The 21,412-nt window shown below is 36.8% G+C and overlaps 1 protein-coding gene across 1 annotated transcript in view; it reads right to left on the minus strand.

Moving 5' to 3' along the window:
• The window catches only part of LOC107684970 (storkhead-box protein 2-like), a 71,971-nt gene that overhangs the window by 27,011 nt on the left and 23,548 nt on the right, over positions 1-21,412 (minus strand). The window contains exon 2 of the mRNA XM_016481362.1: positions 1,333-1,485. Within this exon, the coding sequence (XP_016336848.1) occupies positions 1,333-1,485 (153 nt within the window). The remainder of the gene's footprint in view (positions 1-1,332; positions 1,486-21,412) is intronic.

The raw sequence follows: 21,412 nt of genomic DNA on the forward strand, positions 1-21,412 counted from the left end.
GATCACAAATGCAGACATGGTTTTATGTTTACGCGGTGCGATGCAACGCAATTTGTAAAAAGACAGTATAAGTCATTATAATCCATAATTATGTCCCCACTGGATGCAACGAATGCCTCGTTTATAATGGGTTTTCATGTTTTTGAATCATCGCTCCGGCCTGACAGGGCATCATCACAATATGGTAAGGGGCGTAACATTTCCGTCTCACGCTTGAGGTATTCGGCCAATCACAACGCACTGGATAGCTGGCCAATCAGAGCACACCTCGCTTTTTCAGACCGATGAGCTTTGTAAAAATCGACGCGTTTCAGAAAGGCGGGGCATAGAGGAGAAACAATAATGTACAGTATGTGGAAAATAATGTGTTTTTTGAACCTTAAACCACATAAACACATTTCATTACACCAAATACACAAAATACTGTGTTTTCTTTAAATTACAGAAAACTAGTTAGCACTGCTGAGTGAATGTTTCTACAAAGACTAAAGGAGTGATGGCAAATTTGTCATCTTTATCTGTTTTGACCAACAAAACCAATCTCTCTATTTTTTATGAAAAAAAATTTTTTTGGAGAATCATACAAATTGTTATCGTAGATTTTGTTGTTGTTTTGCTATTGGGGCAAATGATATTGCAAAAAATACTTGTTGTAGTTTCCATTTACCACTATAGAAGTTTACCCAGCTATGACTTCTGCTTCTGATAACCCCAGAATTATGAAAAGGCATAGGGTCATTCTACAGAAAATGTATTTGATAATGACAAAAATAGCTTTGGACATTCAACTTTTTTGAAACTATAAACTGTTGGAGTTTATAGTGTCATCATAAATTTTATTTTCACCATTACCATGAAATAAAATTAAGAAGAGAATCACTCTGGACTGTATACTCCAAAAGTCGCAATAATCAGAACTAATAATTACAATAGTACAGGGGGAAAAACAATTTTTTTAAAGGGTAGTTTTGATAGACAGGGTAAGAATATTTTCATTTATATCTATAAATCAAAATTACGGTCAGTCTTTCTTTACTGTAAATTCCTTGCCCGAAAAAAAAAAAACTGATTATGAATTTGACCTATTGCTATAATCTCAGCAAATGAGATGAATGAACCCAAATAATTGTGGCGTGTGCAAAATGGCAATTTATCCAGCACAATATTTTTTAAGATTATCCCAATAAAACTGAAAGTCTTTTTATAATGTTATAATGAAACTTGCATAGGTAATAATTAATGTGGTAATGTCTATTCTAAAATATTATTAGTAGTGTTTACAGCACTCAAGTGTGTGTGTGTGTGTGTTCATAAGTATGTCTGGAGGGCTACCTGGGAAGCAGGTGGCAAGGTGCTCCATCAGTGCATCTTGTGTGACAGGCTTGCGGGCAGAGTTCATGGCTGAGATGGCCAGACACAGAATCTCTCCCAGTGGGATGAACTGAGACTGACTGATGGGTGACATACTGATTGGAGATGCATCACCTAGAGAGGGACACACACACACAAAATAATGGTCAGTCCTACTATACAAGAATGTACTTGTTTGGCAACTAACTGATTGGTCCTTAAATGTCACCTTTTTTAATGTTACACAAACAAATAAGAAAACAAAAACCACCTAAGATTTTTATGAGTTCACGATGTCTCCCACAGTATTAATGTGGGACCAGGAGAAAGGAGGAGTTTGAGGCCAGGGAGGGGTGTGGAGGAGATTCAAGATGCTATACAGTCACAACATTAGCGTGAAGGTTATCCAGGGTGTGTGATCGTGTGTTGCCAAATGTGACCTTATACTGACGACTCAGCAATAAGCCCCTCTGCCTGCGTAGGCAGAAAGACCCCAGGCCATGCATCAATATTGATCCCAAAAAAACACCCATGCATATTGGATTTACTAGAAGCACAATGCAGAGCAAATCAAACATGTTATATCACATAATACATCTGAGAGACTATACTTCACTTTTCCACTTTCCTGCATCTGTTGCAAAGACTTTTAATGATGCTTTACCCACTGTTGTCCAGCTCATTATTAAAATAAGCATATGCACTACATCAAATGCTTTAATATTGTTGGTAGCAGATGAAATACCACAAGACATACACGTTATATGCAGAACGTCTGTCTGACACACCTTTTAAACTCCATGTATTCCTTGTGTAAAGTTACAAACACTGATGTTTAATAGTGAGAACTGAGTCAGCATTATCCAAACCATGGCTAAAAATCGTTATGGATCATTTATACAGTTATTCATAATGAAGTGAAATCCAATTTGGAGATGAGATCAGAAATACAAAGCATAATTATATACCATTGTTCATTAAAAAAAAAAAAAAATTATACACTTTAGCAATTTTTATTGCTTGGAGATGAAGTCTAAACTAATAAACTGCAGTAGAAACACTGATCTTGAAAAAAAAAAAAAAAAATTTTAAACCAGTGTCCATTCATGTGTATTGAAAGAAGCTACAAAATATCTCAGGAAAAAATATGTTTTACACTAAGATTACACTGCAAGAATGAACAACTCCTTTAACCTCTAAAGATTATGCTGTGCTTCACTACTTACTTAGCTCACAATGCTAAAAGAACCCATAAAACTGGTCCGAGTATAGCGTAAAAGGGCAACAAAGGGTCTGAAGCTGCGCTGCTAACACTGCAGGATGCAGATAGGATGACATCATCCACACGGAGCTGCTGCTCTCCTGGTGTGTGTGTGTGTGTGTGTGTGTGTGTGTACGGCAGGCAAAGGACCATCACTCAAATCCCAGCCTGTGTGTCTCACTGTTCATGCAGAGTCTGTACAGACAGCAACGTGCTGCTCGTAAGCATCTAAATGACTTATGGAGCATTAGTGACTGCTGGGGAAGCTGGTAGCCCAGTGTTTTGTTTTTTTTGTGAGGCATCAGCATGCTAGAGCTAAATTCAGTTGCTCTCCATTATGAATTTTATTGTTTTTACTTTAGTAGGGGGAGGATAGCGGGTGTGAGGATGTGAGAGAGAAAGAAAGAGAGAGCAGGCAAGAGAGACCCCTCCCTCTGCTCCTGTGCTGCAGCCATCAGAAAAGGCAGCTCTGGCAATGGACACTTACCCAACATGCTCCACTCCACACAAAGACAGGAGAGCACTGGCATACACACACACACACACACACATCTGCTTGCTCTACCCTCTCCTCCGTCTCACACACACACAAGCTAGTAGGTGGCCTGCTGAATTCGTTGTTATGGCAACGCATCCCAGTTGCTCTCTCTCTTGTTCCTCAGATGTGTGCTACGCCAGGATTTCTCTTTCTCTCCAGCACCCACTTTACTAAGCAAAACCTGCTCAAACACAAGGCCCTTTAGGTAAATAACACCTTTTTTATACACACAAATCATACCTTATTATATGGAGTAGTAATTAAATATAGAATAGATTATATTAATTTTAAATATAAACAATTCAAATGTTTGGGGTCAGTGAGATTTTTTTGAAAAAAAATAAATTAATTATTTTATTAAGCATGAATGCATTCAATTGATCAAAATGACAGTAAAGACATTTATAATGTTGCAAAAGGTTTCTATTTAAAATGAATACTGTTCTTTTGAACTTTCTATTCATCATCAAATTTATTTAAAAAATAAGAAGAAATGTTTCTTGATTGGCAAATCAAAATATTAGAATGATTTCTGAAGAATCTTGTGACCCTGAAGACTGAAGTAAATGTAGCTGTCATCATAGGAATACATTACATTTTAAAATTAATTTAAATAGAAAGCAGTTATTTTAAATTGTAATAATATTTCGTAATATTACTGTTTTTACTGTATTTTTGATTAAATAAGACTTCTTTCAAAACCATTTTAAAAATCTTACAGACACCATAAATATATAAAATGTATGGCTATTATTCTTCCACCTATAAATAAGAGTGTAGTACTAAACAAAATTTTAATCCATTCCACATTTCTTCTCTTTAAATTTCAGAGCAGAAAATGCTGAAATTATCTGATTTCCTCTGTGCCTGGTCATCATCAATAGTCATTGGAAACAGACAGCTATGACATCAATGATCACAAACAGGAGTATGAATAGCACAAACAAACAGCTTGCCCTGCAAAGAACTGTAAGCACTGTGAAAAAAAAAAAGTATTAATCCTTCTGTTCTGTTTGGGGTCTGAGAGACTCCAACAGCTCATAAAACATACTTAACATCATAGTATCAGGATGATACTTTATGACTAATCTTATGGAAACTGATTCTAAATTTAAACTTGATTGAACCAGAGAACCCAAATATAAAACATGAATAAAAGCACCATTATTAATTATAGCACTATTATTAATATTATTAATATACACTATTAATATTTGCATGTATAGACCTACAGCAGTGGGGTCTCTGGGACCGCAAACAATTAAAACAAAGTTAACCTTTACAGTACTTAAGGTTTAATATTATCTCTCTGTCTGTTAAATTGGGAAAGGGGGGTGGGGTCGCTCTAATGGTGTCACATCACAGTCTTGCACAGTCTTTGTGCAAGCCGGCTTGTATGGCTGCAAGCACATCTGAGGTGACGTCATCCCACTGGGCATAAGCACTTGACAGGAAGGAGGGAAGAAAGAGACCATGAGAGGGAGAGAGAGAGAGTGAAGATGAGATCAAGAGATGAGAGATAATTTACTGTGTTATAACTTACAATCAATGTATCACATGTTCTAAAATTGTTTAGCAATGTAGTACAATGTTACTTGCTGCAAATATAATAATCAGCAAAAATAGAAAACAGAGATGCTGGCTTTACTGTCTGAAATATGTGGGTCTTTAATAACTCACCAGACGGCAGTAAGCAAAACTATTTATGAGAGTTAGTGTAATGTGGACTGATATGACTGGGGAAAAAGACCAGTATCAAGTATATTATTTTACATTAAAAAGAAATAGATGGATTTTTCATGCTTTGTCATTCAGTGTTTTAAGGGTATGGCATGAGCCCTTCACAGGCATATAATGCTGCGTTCAAGTCCTCCTGGGACGTTCGTACTTACGAGTTGACAAGTCGCAATTACGACGTCAGGTGCGTTCAAGTCAGTTTAGTCGGCACAAGATGGCGGTGTACCTTCTTTTAATAAATTACAAGAAAATACAACAGGGTCTGTTAACTCTGCTTATAGAAAATGAAGAGCAAAGAATTCGCATCAGGTGTGTTTTGCATTTTTAATATTTTTTTTAGACCAGGATCCCAGTATAACTGATTTTCAGCATCAACAAATGCTAAAATACAGAGATTAAAAAAAGCTGTTAGCTAAATGCAACATGCAACATGGCAAATCAAAAGATTTTTCACCTATAGGTGCAAAAATGATAGCATTTTTTTTTTACTTGGATTTCATTAACTAGCTGCGTAACAAGAACATGACCAATTTAAGTTTACAGGACAACTAAACTATCAATTTAAACAAAAATTTACCATCAACTACAGACGTTGCATCCATCGATTCCGCCATGTTTCTCACTGACACGCCCCCATCTCGGAAACTCGGGGCTTAAAGAAAATTTCGAGTTTCCCACTCGTAATAACGACTTTGTGGTGGCGTTCATGTGCGTTCAACTCGTAAATACGATCTATCCGACATGACTTGAACGCACCATAAGCTGCATTCCAATTCCCAGGGTCCCTATGCAGTGTTCACTACAGTACACACTCAGAAGGGGATATCTATTGTTATATACAGTATTTAAACTAAGATAATTCTTTATACATGAAACCTCTAAATTCAGTGATAAGTGAGTGTTCTGAAACCACACTTCAATCAAAGTGATTAAAATAAATAAAAAAATAAGAATAAAATAAAATAAAAAATAATCACGTTCAAAATATTCAAATATTCAAGTTAAAATATGATATAAATTGTGATATTAATTATGATTAACTATGCAGGCCAGTGTGCTTTACAACAATGGGGGCAAAAAAGAGAAGCAGATACAAGCTTAACCTTAGATTCACCATCATAACCTTATGAAACTCAAGTAGAAGTTTAACGGAGGCAACACCAGATGGAGGCAGGAATCCAAAATGTCCTAAACCAAACGGAGGGAAAAGGACAGGAGCAAAATGTTTTCTTCTCTGCAACATTTCTTTTTTAATAAAATCTCCAAGCTTTCATTCGTCTAAGGCTGTCACTCTGTCCTGAATATTCAACATGTATTTGAATACTTAACAAATGCTTATCTGAATAACAGTATTCCATCTGAAGCCTGATCTTCCTGAATGACTGTATTATTTGATCCAATGTGAGAAATTAATGCTAATTTTCTGGTCTAATTGGCACCTGAACAAGCTCAATCAATTCAGGGGTGCTACACCAACACTGAGAGAAGATGGAGGCATGGTCACCTGACTAATCTCCTTGGTGATCTATGATGTAAACAATGAGTGGGAGTGAGTGAATAAGGTTCAGTGGGGCACAGATTTGTTGACTATTTGATATGTAAAACCCATGCTTGTGGCCTTGTATATTTGAAGACTTGATTCTTTTATGATCATTTTGAGAATTTATACATGGAATTCATACATACACATAGACAAAAACATATGCTCATTATAAAGAAAGGATCCTCGTTTTCTTAAATAGTCTAACACTGTGGAAACTTGTTGGAAAACCTCAAGCTTCCCTAGAAGATGTATCCATACAGAAGTTGATAAGTGAGTCTACAAACATGATGAAACTTTCAACGACTGACAATGACTTTAAACTGAAAATATAATGTATTCTGTTTATCTACCCAGGTGAAAAATAAATATATTTAAATTGTGCTTTTTCAGACATACTTACTATATTTAAATTATACTATACTAAGTGCATATTAAATGTATTATTTTGAAACAACTTTAAGTATATTAAGTGTATTTCAAGATATGTTTAAGTTGGATTTTAATCTATTTGTAATATATTTAATATATTGAAATTGTGTTAAAATGGAACCACTTTAAGTATATTTAGTGCAATTTAAGTGTATTTCTTAAAATACATTTAAAATGTCCTTTTAATACTTAATGAACTACAGTTAAGAGTATATTTGAAGCATCGTTTTAATGTACTTCAAGTACATTTCAATTGTATTTCAGCTCATTGGAAATGCATTAGCATTACACTACTAGTATATTATAAAGCTGCTTTTTCAGTATATACACACACACGTACACACTTTGATATCTAGAAAACTTTAATGTATTATATATTGTTGTGTACATTACAAATATTCATAAAGTACACTAAAAAAGGACAGCAGCATATATACTTTGGTGAAAAACAAACCATACTATTAAATGTATTAAAAATGCACTTGAAATACAAGTATGTTTATAGTATATTTGTATTACTACAAACATACTCAAGTACATTTTAATACATTATAAAAAAACATAAATAAAAAAAGACTGAAAAAGCATATATTTATTACCAAAGTATTTCTAGTATACTTTTTATAAATACATTAAAAGTATGCTTCCGTTTAGCATATTTCTTAGAAGTATAACTAAGCATATATTTAATACAAAAGTATTTCTAGTATAGTTTTTAGAAATATATTAAAATGCAGTTCAATATATTTTTATTGCACTTCAAATAAGCATGTTGGGAATACAAATGTATTATAAACACTACTTGAATTTCAAGTATATTTTTAATACATTTAATACTACGTCTTTTTCACCTGGGTAGACAATGCAACAATTCATCACAATTCCATGACTACCAGATTGTTACTCAGTTCAGGTACATCTTGTACTTTGTTAACTCTACCTCCAAAAAAAGTACAAAGAAACAAAGCAAGAAAGAGAGAGAGAGAGAGACTTTACCTAAATCCTCACAGCTGCCCACTGAACGAGAGGTGACCTCCTTTTTTGTCAGAGAGGACACAAAAGATCCGTCTCCATGACAACAAACCAGAAAAAAAAGTGTTTGCTTGTACACACCAAATGTGGCCAGCACTACCCTTGGAGCCCTATTGTATAGAGCTTGTGCTTGTGCTGTGGTGCTGTTCACTCTGAGAAGGGCTGTAATAGTTGAGGCACAGATCAAGAGCCAAGTGCAAAACAAAATCTTTCTGAAACTGCAAATTACATATGAAAAAAGGTGGAAGCGTGTAACTTAAAGGGATAGTTCACCCAAAATGGATATTTTGACATCATTTACTCACCCTCAAGTTCAAACCTGCATGAATTGCTTTCTTCTGTTGAACACAACCAAAATGTTGTCCGTAACCAAACAGCCATTGACTTCCATAGTATGGAAAAAAATTTACTATGGAAGTTAATGGCTACCGGCACTCTTCAAAATATCTTGTTTTGAACATCATTTGGGTGAGTAAATGATGACAAAATATTCATTTTTGGGTGAACTATCCCTTTAAAACCAACAGTTTACTTAAATAAAAGTACACTGACTGACCATATATGACATCTCTATACATCAATTAATATAGTATCACATTCACCCTCTCCCACACATTCAGCATGCCCACGAATTACATCACGTCCCATAAGGCAGCCCAGCAGCTTCAAACTAGTTCAACTCCACACATAAGACACATGTCCACACACTCTCTCTCTCTCTCTCTTTCTGATAGGTAGGTAATGGATTAAGGTCACCAGACTGACTAAAACAGGTTGTTGGACAGACTTAAGCCTTGTCTATGTGTAGCCACGTCAGAGTGAACCACAAATGCCTGAAAAAAGCAGGCCTCAGTGAGGATGAAAACATCTTGGTTACATCAACAGTGTATTCACAGCTTGTTTGAAAATGGTGGGTGAAGATAACTGCTTTAAAAGTACTTGTCCTACACACGCCTCTCTGGGTAGGGAGGAACAGCTAGAACATGTATTACCATATGCGAGTCTGTTTAGGTTTCACTCAAGCACAAGTTGATCATAATTGTCCTAAATAGCTATACAACCTATCACTTTAAATTCATACTTGGGATATGTGAGTGGATTCCCAGTTAGCACACTGCAAGATGTCTGTTAAAGATCGCTTGATCTGGAAAGCATCTGCTGTGTACAAACATCTGATAGATGTCAGTTTTTCATCTTAAAGACATTTTCTAAATGTCCATTTGACATCTGATAGGAAACATCCTATAGACGTATTGCAGGTGAGCAAACGCTCTAAAAAATTATGTCTTGCAGATGCAAATGCAGACGTCAAATAGACGTCTCCGTGATGTATGTGTGCTATCAGGGATGTGACATATATACTTTAAGCTGGCAGTCAAAGGCAAAGCAGGAAACTTGTTAGAGGTTGTTAAACCAATGCCATTTTATTGGGCAAAAGTAGTAGTATAATGTTCCACCTAAAACTTTCTAAACCTCATTTTAAAATGATCAGTTTAGTCTTTCTCTTTCAATTTAGACCAGGTTCTAGGCTTAGGTCCTAGGCCTAGTTAAGTTACAAACAAAAGTGAATATTGAGGTCTCAATTAGTAATTGATTCAGTTTTGCAAAACTCCAGGCTTGTACACAATTTAAAAAAAAAATGTTTAAAAAGGCAGCTGTGGCTGCCAGAGATTCACCATAAAAAATATGTTGACAATTTTTCAGTTATTACGGGATAGCATAATGATGCCTGTATAATTTATAACTTACAACTGTGCATTTCATCAAGTGAAATAATGTTAATATACCAATCAACTTGAACAACTGGACAAAAAATGCCATCCGAGTATCACAAGACACTAAAATAATGCAATAAACATTAACCAAATAACACAAAATGTCTCTAATGTACAATACTAATAACAAAAATGATAAGAAACAAAATTACTTTTATATAATATAATCATATATGATGTGTCATGTAGGGACTTCTGGGAATGTCCTTTTACAATTTTTAATTGTAAATTTATATAGAGATTCATAGTTTTTACTTGCAAAAAACATTAACAGTGTTTTACTTTTTTCTATAAAAATGCAATTTTTACAGAATGTCAGACCCACTCTCTGTAAACTCATGATACATTAATTCCGTATGTAGGCATGTGTGCAAAGTATGTTTTTTAAACATAATACACCAACAACATGCTAATTTATACAGGATTGTCAACATACAAATACAATCAATGTCAATAAAAGTCCAATTCAGCTTTTAAAAAATGCTGAGCATTCACTATTAGTAGTTTGCAGTGTTGTTAGTGCAGTAGCAGTATTTCTAACAAAAGAGCTCCTCAGAGCTACCCCTCTACGTTCTGCTTCTCTTTTATGCTTTCTAAACTCCAGCTGAGGGTCTAGGCATTACATAAACTAGGTGGAATACTTTTTATTCAGCATTACACCAGTGAATAAAGTCTGAAGATGCAAAGCATTGTGTGCACTAGGCCAGCAGTGTTAATGCGCTGCTGCAGCTAGCCTAGCCTAGCCTAGCACTGCCTCAGATGAGCGTATACAGACTGTTGGCCACTACACTCCACTGCACTGACACACTTTCATCCTGCAAATCTGCGTCATAACCACCATATGAAATTTATATAAGAAACATTTTGGTTCTGGAACATTGGATTTATGTGTCAACTTCAATAAAACATGCTAGTGAATATGGATGTGAAATCTTGGACCAAAATATGAAGTTTTATTCTTCTTTTTTGTTCTTTTCTTTGTTTATTAGCAGCCAAGGTCACCATGAGCTGAAATCAATGGCAGCCTACGTTATGCTATTGACTGGTCTGGCTAGTTTGTGCCAAAACATAGTTTAAACCAGCCCCCTGAACAACCCAAATTTACACACAGATCATCTGATACGGAGAAAGCAGTATACATGTAGTAAACATTATTTTGGATATTATCTCTAAATGTTCCAGTTTAAACTTGCCATTTTAAAAGTTTGAACGATAGTGAGAAAAAATGAAACTACATTTATTATTTAATACAACTGCTTAAAAGTTACCCACCTTCACTTTATATAAATATATACACAAAACACCATAATTACTGTATATATATATAGAGAGAGAGAGAAAATCCACCATCATACAGCCACATTTAAAAACCTATGATCCTAATATTCTGAGGTGTCTCTGAGGCAGATGCTGTGGCACTGGATTCCAAATTTAGCCAGGGCAAGAGTAGCCCTTGCCAAAAGCAGGCCATCCTCTGAAGAGAGTCTGGGGATGGAGTAACAGAAATTGTAAAGCATCCGATCATGCAAAGACCAAGTGTAAATGCCCTCCAGGATATATTTGAGTCAGGCCATATAGGTAAACTTCATTCTTCCCAAACATAACTACACATGAGTGAGCAGTCATGGAGAACACACATGGATTGTGCAGCTGCAAAACTCAAACACTAATTGCCATATGGGGTAAAGGAAGGATTCAACAGAAAAATGTGGCGTCTAACATTAGCATAATCAAAGAACTCTGTAATATTACATAGCACAAGAGGAGTAGATTGGATTTATATCCACACACATTTACGTGAGCAAGTGTACATGTGTATACCCAATCGGATAGTAATCAATCATGAAACGTGAAGTGACTGTAAACACACTGTGTAGTTAATAAATAACTCAATTCAAGTAATTCAATGCCTTTCACAAATAATCTTGATTTGTAATTGAAACCCTTTTCTAGAAACTGAACTAAGCAATAGTGGTGGTTCTGAGCTCTGTAGTCAATACATTTATACATTTGGCAGATGTTTTTATCCAAAGCAAATTATATTACATTTAAGGTACACATTTTTATCAGTTCTTGTTTTCCATGTAAATTGAACCCATGACTTTGGCTTGCTAACTAGTTTTGCTAACTTGCTAGTTTGCTGGAATAAAACATGGCTGCAAAAAGCTTTGCACTGCAATCAAGTGATAATTTATGTGTAATTCAATATATTGCCAAGGCTGATAAATTGGCCAATTTTTTTTAATTATCGGCATTGACCAATACATTTATTTTTTGTTTGGACATGTGTTGGAAGCAAGTCTTTTATTTTGATGGCATGCCGGGCTTTTATTTTGACAGCGATGAGAATGCCAGCACCTGAGCACTTCAATAGTTTACTGTCTCTGTTTAACAGTTCTGTCTAATAAAGTATTAGAACAGTTAAATAAAGTTGGTGTTATACGAATAAAAAACAATATTATAGTGTATGCTTTTCTATTATTAGTAAAGACAACTTTTCTATTGTTAGTAATAACATAAAAACACATGTAAATGTAGTGACAAAGAAGTAGTTAAAAAAAGTTTATATTTTTTATAAACTGAAAACTGTTTATTTACAAGTTTATGCTAAACTTTAAATATATCGGATTTCTAATAAGATCTCAGATTTTCGGACCTCACTGTATCTAGGGTAGTTTGATGAAACTGGACAAACCTAAAGGCCCGGGTATACTACTTTTTCCACGTTCCGCGCAGTCTTGTGCACAGCCATGTCCGCACAGCTTTCAAAGTATTCCACCGCGGATGAGAGTGGATGGACGAGTTCGACACATGCACAGCAACACCTTTAAGACTTTCTGTCTTAACATTCACCTGGCGCATGCGCTGTTGTATGTGCACAGTACATGCAGACAGTCCACGCACTTTTCTCTCTTTTTTTTTTGTTACTCTTTTTTTATTTTTCATCAATAGGAGTGTCCGCAGACTGTCTGGGCATACTGTGTACACAGCGCATGCGCCAGGTGAATGTTAAGACAGAAAGTTCACAAGGAATGCGGACAGCTGTCGTGGAATGCGGGGCAGCTGAAGTATTCTTTAGGCTTAAATGGGACATCGGATGAAATTTTCACTTTTTTAGTTTTTTGCATTTAGTTTTCTGGTGTGTCTGCCAGCTCAGAAAAGATGGAAGCATTACAAGGCTGTCTGAGTCTGAAACTCTGTCATCCAGTGAGCTGTTTCGATTTGCAGCCGGTTTCTAAGTAGATAGCTAGCTAGCTATTTGAATAAGACCACCTCCAAGCCATATGTGAATATATTCACGAGTTTTGTGTTGACACACCCCACGGAAGAGATGGGTGGGGTGAGCAGTAGCTCATTATCATTTAAAGGAGACATATTATGTCCCTTTTTACAATATGTAATACAAGTCTCTGGTGTCCCCAGAATGTGTCTGTAAAGTTTCAGCTCAAAATACCCCACAGATCATTTATATCATTTTGAAAATGCCTATTTTGAGTGGAAGCAGAAACGTGCTGTTTTTCATGCCGGTCTCTTTAAATGAAAATGAGCTGCTGTTCCCCGCCCTCTTTTCCAGAATAGAGCTGCGCCATTACAGCTCGTAACTGCTAAAAAAACATCTGTTTTGGTTCTGATTATCATGTTTATCGCACTGAAATCATACATTTTAAACCGTATTAGTTTAAACTTCTGATATACGGTTTTCTGAGTTCACACATCCGAAGCACAAGGACAGAAAGCTGCTGTCACAGCATGTGAGTACTAAACTAAGTTCTCATTCACACACAAGTTCACGTTAAAAACACACATGAGTTAAATAAAAACACGCATGTTTATTTTAGATCTGTGTGGCAGCAGCAATATACAGTAAATAAATCAATAAATCCACTACTCTGTTGTCTCCTCTGAGGCTGGGACTCTAAACAGTGTTCTGTACTCGTCTGTGCAGACAAAGAACTTTCGCCATGGCATTAGAACTGGTACACCGTTGTCACTTGCGGGGAGCGAAATCAGACGCGCTCGTTTTCTCAGACACTTGCAGAAAACGGCTTACGAAAACAAAGTTACTGGTTTAATCTTTTTCATGTTTCCTTGGTTAGTAGATGCACCGGGGACCTGATTATAGCACTTAAAACCTGGAAAAGTCAGATTTTCAAAGATCATTATTTGGTGTATTTGGTGTATCACCTTTAAAGAGACATGCACCGAAACAGGTCGCTGTGAACAGAGCTGTTTTTGACAAGGTAAAATAGGTGTTGTTTTACATGTCCACTGAGGAATTTTAACCAAAGTATGTTACAGACATTTCATGAAGACCCTAAATGATCATACCAACTTGTGGAAAATGGGCATCCGATGTCCCCTTTAAGATCGCTCAACCACAGTTTCCTTTTCTCATCTCATCATTTCTGAAGACCAAAAAGTTGGCTTAAGACCCAGCAAATCTATCTACAGCAAAATTTAAAAAAAAATAGCTCTGTTACACTAAACTTCAAACTATAAATAAAAGAATCTTTTAATTTCTTAAATCCACTAGACCCTTACTCTTAGCAGCATAGTGGTCCAAGCTATAACCGAAAAGAGGAAGGGGGTAGAGCGGAGTGCGCAGGGTGGTCCCCTCAGACTAGGCCCAGACTCTCTGCTGACCCACTTCCATCTGAAGACAAGAAGCACAGTTGTACCCCATAGCCAACAACACTACAAGCACATTAACTGAATACAGAGGTAAGGAAGATACAGTCATACCATATGCACAGCCCTCCATGTTACTGTACAGTTTTGATAGTAACCTTCATGCCTGGCGCAAAATGGAGACCAGCGTTCTTTACTACACAATGGAAAGGTCAAATATCTCTATATGGGACAGACTATAAACGAATGCTGCTTCAAATGGGGGTCAATGCAAAATCTTCACTTCATGCAGTATGTTAGCTTGCAGTCCTACTTCTGTGGCCTGATCACTCACCATTCGTTCATCCCTCCCTCTCTCATTCTCTTCTCAATCATTCCATGCAAATCCTGCATACAGTCCCATTAGTGATGTCAGCATCTGGGATGTCCAGATCTTGGGTGGATATTTTTAGCCTGGTGCAACGAACAATAGTATGTGTAGAAGAGAGAAAGAGAGAAAAAAAATAGAACGACAGAGCGAATCTGTGTTGTGAGGAAATAATGAGATGGTCTATATTAAAACAGGTGTATGTGTTTATCAGAACGGTGAAAGCAAGAGGCACTATATGAGGACTTGTGCACGGCGCAGACATCTTTCACACTTGCATATGTGTGTCTCATTTTTAATGGAAAAGATCCCAAAGGCTTAACTGAGTTTCTCATAGTGGCTGGATGATTTCTACAAATCTATCAGCTGACTGTAGGCGGAGACCAGCAATTTATTCGAGCACAGCCTCTTCTATCTCTCTCTTTCTCCTCTACACACATTACTACAGAGGCCAGGCTATTACTGCACCAGCATGGCCTCGTTTCTCTCCCACGCCTAAATCAGGGACTCTGTCACAGCTGGGCCGGTGCGTACGTGCAAGCGTGTGTAGTTACTTTGTGTCACTAAAATCAAGTCCAAAACAGTTCAGTGGAAAACAGGCAAGCAAGATGATACCCTTAATCAACATAAAATCGACTTTCTTAATGCACATTGATTTATTGGTACAAGTTATTAAAAACAGGAAAAATGCTATTGGCTTTCTAATATTTTATCAAAATGTAGTAACTTTTTTCCTCTTCTGCTGACATCACTTATATTAGGCAGGCTTTTGCACAATGTCAGCCAATATCCAAATAGCTACTTGGGCAGTGATTTACAAACTTGCATTTAGTGTGGTTCAATGTGGTATGTACCACCCATTTTTCACCGTCCAATCAATTCCTAATGGATAAAACAAACTTTTTTGTTTTCATGGAATATCCTGTCTCTTGGACATTTTATGTGTTGCGAAAAACCAATGTGAAATTCACACTGATTTTAAAGATAACACTTCTTTCTAGGACCATTTTCTTTTTAGTAGAAATACATTTAAGAAGATGTTGGTTTTGCTTTTAGCACAGGATTCAGTAAAATTTTCCAAAGACACATACAATAACTATGATATACACTACCATTAACTTTGAGGTCAGTGAGATTTTATTATTTTTTTAAAGAAATTAATACTTTTATTCAGCAAGGACATATTCAATCAATCAAAAGTTACAGTTAAGACTTTTACATTGTTACAAAAAAAATTATTTCAAATAAATGCTGTTCCCATTTATCAAAGAATCCTGGAAAAAATGTATCATGGTTTCCAAAAAATACATTGAATGGTATTGTATCTTCATACCCAATTAAGAATGTTAAAAATACTACATTTAAGAAAACTTGCTTATTTTTATAGCACTTGATGGCATAGATTTTGATGGCATAGATTTATAATATTTATAATTAATAAATAATTTCAATTTATTTGTGTTCAATGGGGCATATGAGTATTGGTCCAACAGACAGCTGGCTTCACTTATAATAGCAGTAGGCCCCTGAGGTTAGTCAAGGTCAAGGATAGGTCTGTATACCACGATTAGCCTGTGCTAACAGGTAAAGGTAGCATCATTTTAAGGACAATCTTGACACCTACTGTAGGTGGGCACACAGTAAAGCTGGTTGGTAAAATAGCGCCCTCCTGAAAAGGAAGCAAGGAAACAATTTTATGAACAAATACATATATTTTATATATACTAAATATGACATGCTGCTGTAGCTGTATTAGCAGCATGACATTTAACAGCTATGGCAGAGGATAGGTTTTTTAGCAAATAAGGACTTACATTTACAGATTATCAATTAATAATGACTTATTTTTATGAGGTGTTCTTGCACAATACTAAATTATGACTTCCAAACACTTTTACCACAGTGCATGATTTGTAAACTAATACATTTTGACATTTGCATCACATATCCAGCTCCACATGTATGGCTTTTCTCATGTCGTAAACTTGCTTGGTAACTCACCTGGTACAGAACTGCACTTGCAATAAAAGAGCTCAACTCATTATAGAAGCCAGCTACAATTGTATGGTTACTTCAGAAAGTGCATTTTGTCTTATATATATATATATAAGGGGGGGGGGGTTACATTTTTTTGCAAATAGTCAAAGACAGGAGGTACCTTCATAACCTTCATAAAATGTTGATTATCTGCCTTAGGTCAAACTATGAACAGTTTATTTTGCATCTAATATCTCAACCCAGAAATAAACATTAAATCAACCTTTAAATTACAATGAAAAATGTATCAAGTGCACATATTTGGCCTAAATTAAGCTACCACTCAGTAAAGGTTAGCTGGCTTAGGCACAGCTGTTAATGATAAACTTAATTTCTCAATACCTAAAGAGACAACATTTGTTTGATCGTCATTAGTTTAGGCAAAAGGGATGTATTCTTAAATTTGATGGATGCTGTGACTACAATTTGTGGAAATTTACTTGTCTTCGGGCCATGATGCAGAAAGAGGTGATAGCAATTTGTTAAAAACTGAAAAATATATTTAGTACAAAAAACTGAATATCAATTCAACATACGTAAAATGGATTTTTCTATGATTTTAATTGTTGGATACAGCCTAGAAGGTCAAGACCTTTAGGGTGGGACAGGCTTGGTTAATTCTCACAACAAAAATGTGGAATTTGTGCATTAAATGCTTTACAAAAATGTTATAGGACACGAAGATGTATCCTATTTGTGAGTGTTCACTGATATGGTTAAAACTAAGAGAACTTACAGATTTTCTCCTTTTCACAGTCTGTGCTAACTTTGCACCCAGTTGCTCACACCTCATGAACATACACACACACACACACACACACACACACGACCGTACAATGTGCAAGCAGATATATTGCTTTTGACATATCTGTAAAATCACCAAACTAAAAGGACTGGCAACTTTCTTTACCCAAACACAGATTAAAAATACCGTTTTGAAAACTGAGCAGGTGTCACCTTGCCATTTCAATATTAAGCTCCTCTACAGGCCTGACCAGCTCTCCAGCTGAATATTATGGACAATAACAGAACACTCACAACCGAAATGAAGAAAAGCAGCCATGAAGCCTAAGGCCATCTCAGAATCTCTCTCACTACACATGTACAACTGGGAAACCAGCTGCCAGAATTGTTATTCATGATGCTACAAACTAAATACTGTAAAAAAAATATATATATTTTTTAAACCTTGCTGGGACCAAAATGGTGGATGCATGATGCTTGATTTCATCCTTTGCTTTGCTTGTGCTGTTGCAACTGCTTCGCCACTATAGTGTGCCAAAAGCCCCTGTCTATCAGCACATCAACCTCACATAGCCATTTAAACAAGACACGCTGATGATGGAGAATGACAGGTTACTAATTCACTAGGCTAACAAACATTTACAGTAGGTTTCCTCAAATCTGGTCCACAAGGTCCACTGCCCCTGCAGAGTTTAGGTCCAACCCAAATCAGAGACACCTGAGCAAGTTAATCAAGGTCTTGAGAGTTACTAGAAAATTACAGGTAGGTGAGGTAGGTTTGATCAGAGTTTGACCTTAACTCTGTAGGGCAGTGGTCCTTCAGGAACAGATGTGTGGAACCTTGATTTACAGCCTCTGGTTCGAGATGAATCAGAGGTCCTGGGGGACCCACCTGGTGTCATGTAGCCCCGCAGAGAAGGGGAGATGTGGGTCGGAGGAGGGGGTGGTGGAAAGTGCTTATGGTGGTGGTAGTCCTTCTCACTGCGAGAGCGCCTGAGGTTCAGTCCCTCCCCCACATTGGCAGGGGACACCCCAGTCCAGGTATCAGGCAAGAGTCATGGTAAGGGCGCTCTCGCACATGCACACGTGCGTACACATATACACACATACGTGCACGTACGCGTACGCGCACACGAACCGGGGGTGACACGGTGGGAGCGCTGGGCTGGGCTGTCCTTTGAGGCATCACCCTTGGCTGGAACAAATCCCACCGACCCCCTGCCAAACATCCGGATTCATGTGCCACGAAGGGCACATTATGTCGCCAGGCACTGCAGGGATGGGAGAAGAGGGAGACGGCGGGGTGGGAATGAGGCGAGAAGAACGAGAAGCAGCGCGAAGGCAATTCCGGACAGTGCGTGCGTACCGATAAACACACATATGAGTTTAAGCAAGGTGCATTGCGATGAAAGGATGGAGCGGTGAAGGAAGATAGAGGAGGGATCCTCCGTCGAAAACGACGCCACGCACAAGGGGAGGGCAGAAAAACCGCGACAAGGGAGAAGGTGGAAAAATGGAAACTGCAGATGCAGAAGAAAGGTTCTCCTCTTTTGTTCCGTAATTCCACAGTAAAGGAGGACAGCGGCTGTGAGGCTACACGCTCATTCACGCGACTACATCTTGTCTCCGAGGCTCCCTCCTCTTTCAATGCTGATGCCGTCGCTGCTGCTGCTGCTGCTAACACTGCTGCTGCCAGCACCTTATCAAAGGGGTGTGTGTGTGTGAGTGTATGTGTGAGTGAGGGGGGAGGCAGGAGAGCAGCAGAGCAAGCGATCGAGTGTGTGAGCGCACAGCAGAGGCTGTACGTGAGCGTGCGTGTTTCGGAGTGTGATTGAGAGCGGGTTAGCATGGATGTAAAAAAAAAAAAAAGATGGGGGAAAAGGAAATAATAGCAGGGTTCATAAAGGAAATCAAAGACTGGATAGAAAATACATGCAGACCATTGCAGGTTTCCTAAGAATAACATGTAATAAAACATTTTTAAAAACAAGTGCGCATCTTCTCTATCTTCCCCATGGCCTACTTTAGTTCTACGCTAATTGAGTATTTGTCCTATTCAACACTCATTTTATCTTTTAGCATTCATTAGCAAATTCAAGGAAACAATTACAGAAAAGAGAGAAATTTGTATTTTTCTCATTTGTGACTGAATAAAGAAAAAAAAGCAAATCTCATCCACTGCTTTCATCAGCACACATTTGTATTTATTTAGACATTAAAGGGATACTCTACTCAAAAATTATAAACTATAAATCTAACTATAAACTACTGAATTTTCATACGTGCATTCACTTGACGTAAATGTCAGAATGTTATGAAGTGTGATCTAAGCGTGTTGTGAATGTGCCAGTCCTATGTGCTTCCATATCACTTTTCAATCAAGTTTCACAACATGCTACATCAAACTTCACAAGGTGCTGACATTCACAGCAAGACACTTGGCCGGAAATGATATTATATATTTTAACAATTTTAAAATATTCATCTTACACATACCTATCGTTTCACTTCAGAAGACATTGATTAATCTGGGGTTGTATGGATCGTCGTGTTCATTTTGTGTGGTTTTTAAAACTTTAGCTTTGAGGGACCCATCCACTTTACTCATATGGACTCACAGAGATGGATTATTTTTCTAAAAATCTCCATTTGTGTTTCACATAAGAACAAAAGTCATTCACACCTGAGAATGCATGAGGGTGAGCAAATTATGATAATTTTTTTATTGTTGGGCCGAGTATCCCTTAAAATACGTTGAATGACCAAATAGCCTTGCTCAACATATTACGTGAATTATGACACACTCAATAAATGTATTGTACTTAATATAATAATCTTGAAATCATGAAGGCTCACATGAGATGAAGACACCAGTCGGATCAGTAGTCTAATAAAATAAGGTAACACTTTATTTTAGTGTCCTTGTTACGTTACATATACTTACTATAGTAAATTATATAGTAAAACATAACAGTAAATACAAAAATAAACAGTAAATTACACATAATTAGAAGGAACTAACCCTAAACCAAACCCTATCCCTAACCGTACAGCAAGTTGTAAATTAGTAATGTTGTAAATTAGTAATACATACTTGTGTAATTATGGCACCTTAAAATAAATTGAAACTAAAATTAGTTTATATGTAGTGGATCGTCTCATGGTGGCTGACATACTAAGATCACATGACCAGAATACTACTCTCTTTATCTCAGTAACCCCCTATTATTAGTCACTTTCACTCACTAAATAAATTAATCATAGCTGAGTGTGATAGTTCATTATTACACTGGCATAACCATAAACCAGAGCAGTTATGTAGTTTCTTGTCAAAATAGTCAATATCCAAAAATCGGAATAAGATCCCAATAATAACTACCTGAATAAAGAGGCCTCATGATAGCAGCAGGGACCATGTATGTGAGATGTAGTTTTTTTGTTGTTGTTGTTGATTTAAACCACATCGAGGAGGAGGTTAGAGGCCAACTAGGCATGACAAAACACCAATGCCTTCCTTTCAAGTTGCTCCCACCCCCTCTACAATTAAAATGAGAGTGAATGTGACCACAGCACAAACTCCCTGTAAGAAGGCGTTACAGAGGCTAAAGGCTAACAACAAGCAAGAGGGGGTGTGACACAACATGCTGTGAACATGACCTCTGTGAGTCAGCTTTAAAAGTTGGAGAAACTTATTTTCCAGTAGAAAGTAAAATTAATAGTAGAAAGTAAAACTCTTTATACCTTAATACCTACCCAAATGTAAATGTCACAAACACATATGTGCTTTGTTGTAGTAATATAATGCAAAATCTAAAAACCCACAATAAGCTCTTTGCTAACAATGAATAAATGGAGAAACTCTGCAAAAGCCACAGACCCTATGCAGTATATGTCACAATCAGAGGCGGACAGTAACTAAGTACATTTACTTGAGTATTGTACTTAAGTACACTTTTTGAGTATCTGTACT

This window comes from Sinocyclocheilus anshuiensis, unplaced genomic scaffold (assembly GCF_001515605.1).
Source record: "Sinocyclocheilus anshuiensis isolate Anshui unplaced genomic scaffold, SAMN03320099.WGS_v1.1 scaffold685, whole genome shotgun sequence".
Classification (NCBI taxonomy): Eukaryota; Metazoa; Chordata; class Actinopteri; order Cypriniformes; family Cyprinidae; genus Sinocyclocheilus; species Sinocyclocheilus anshuiensis.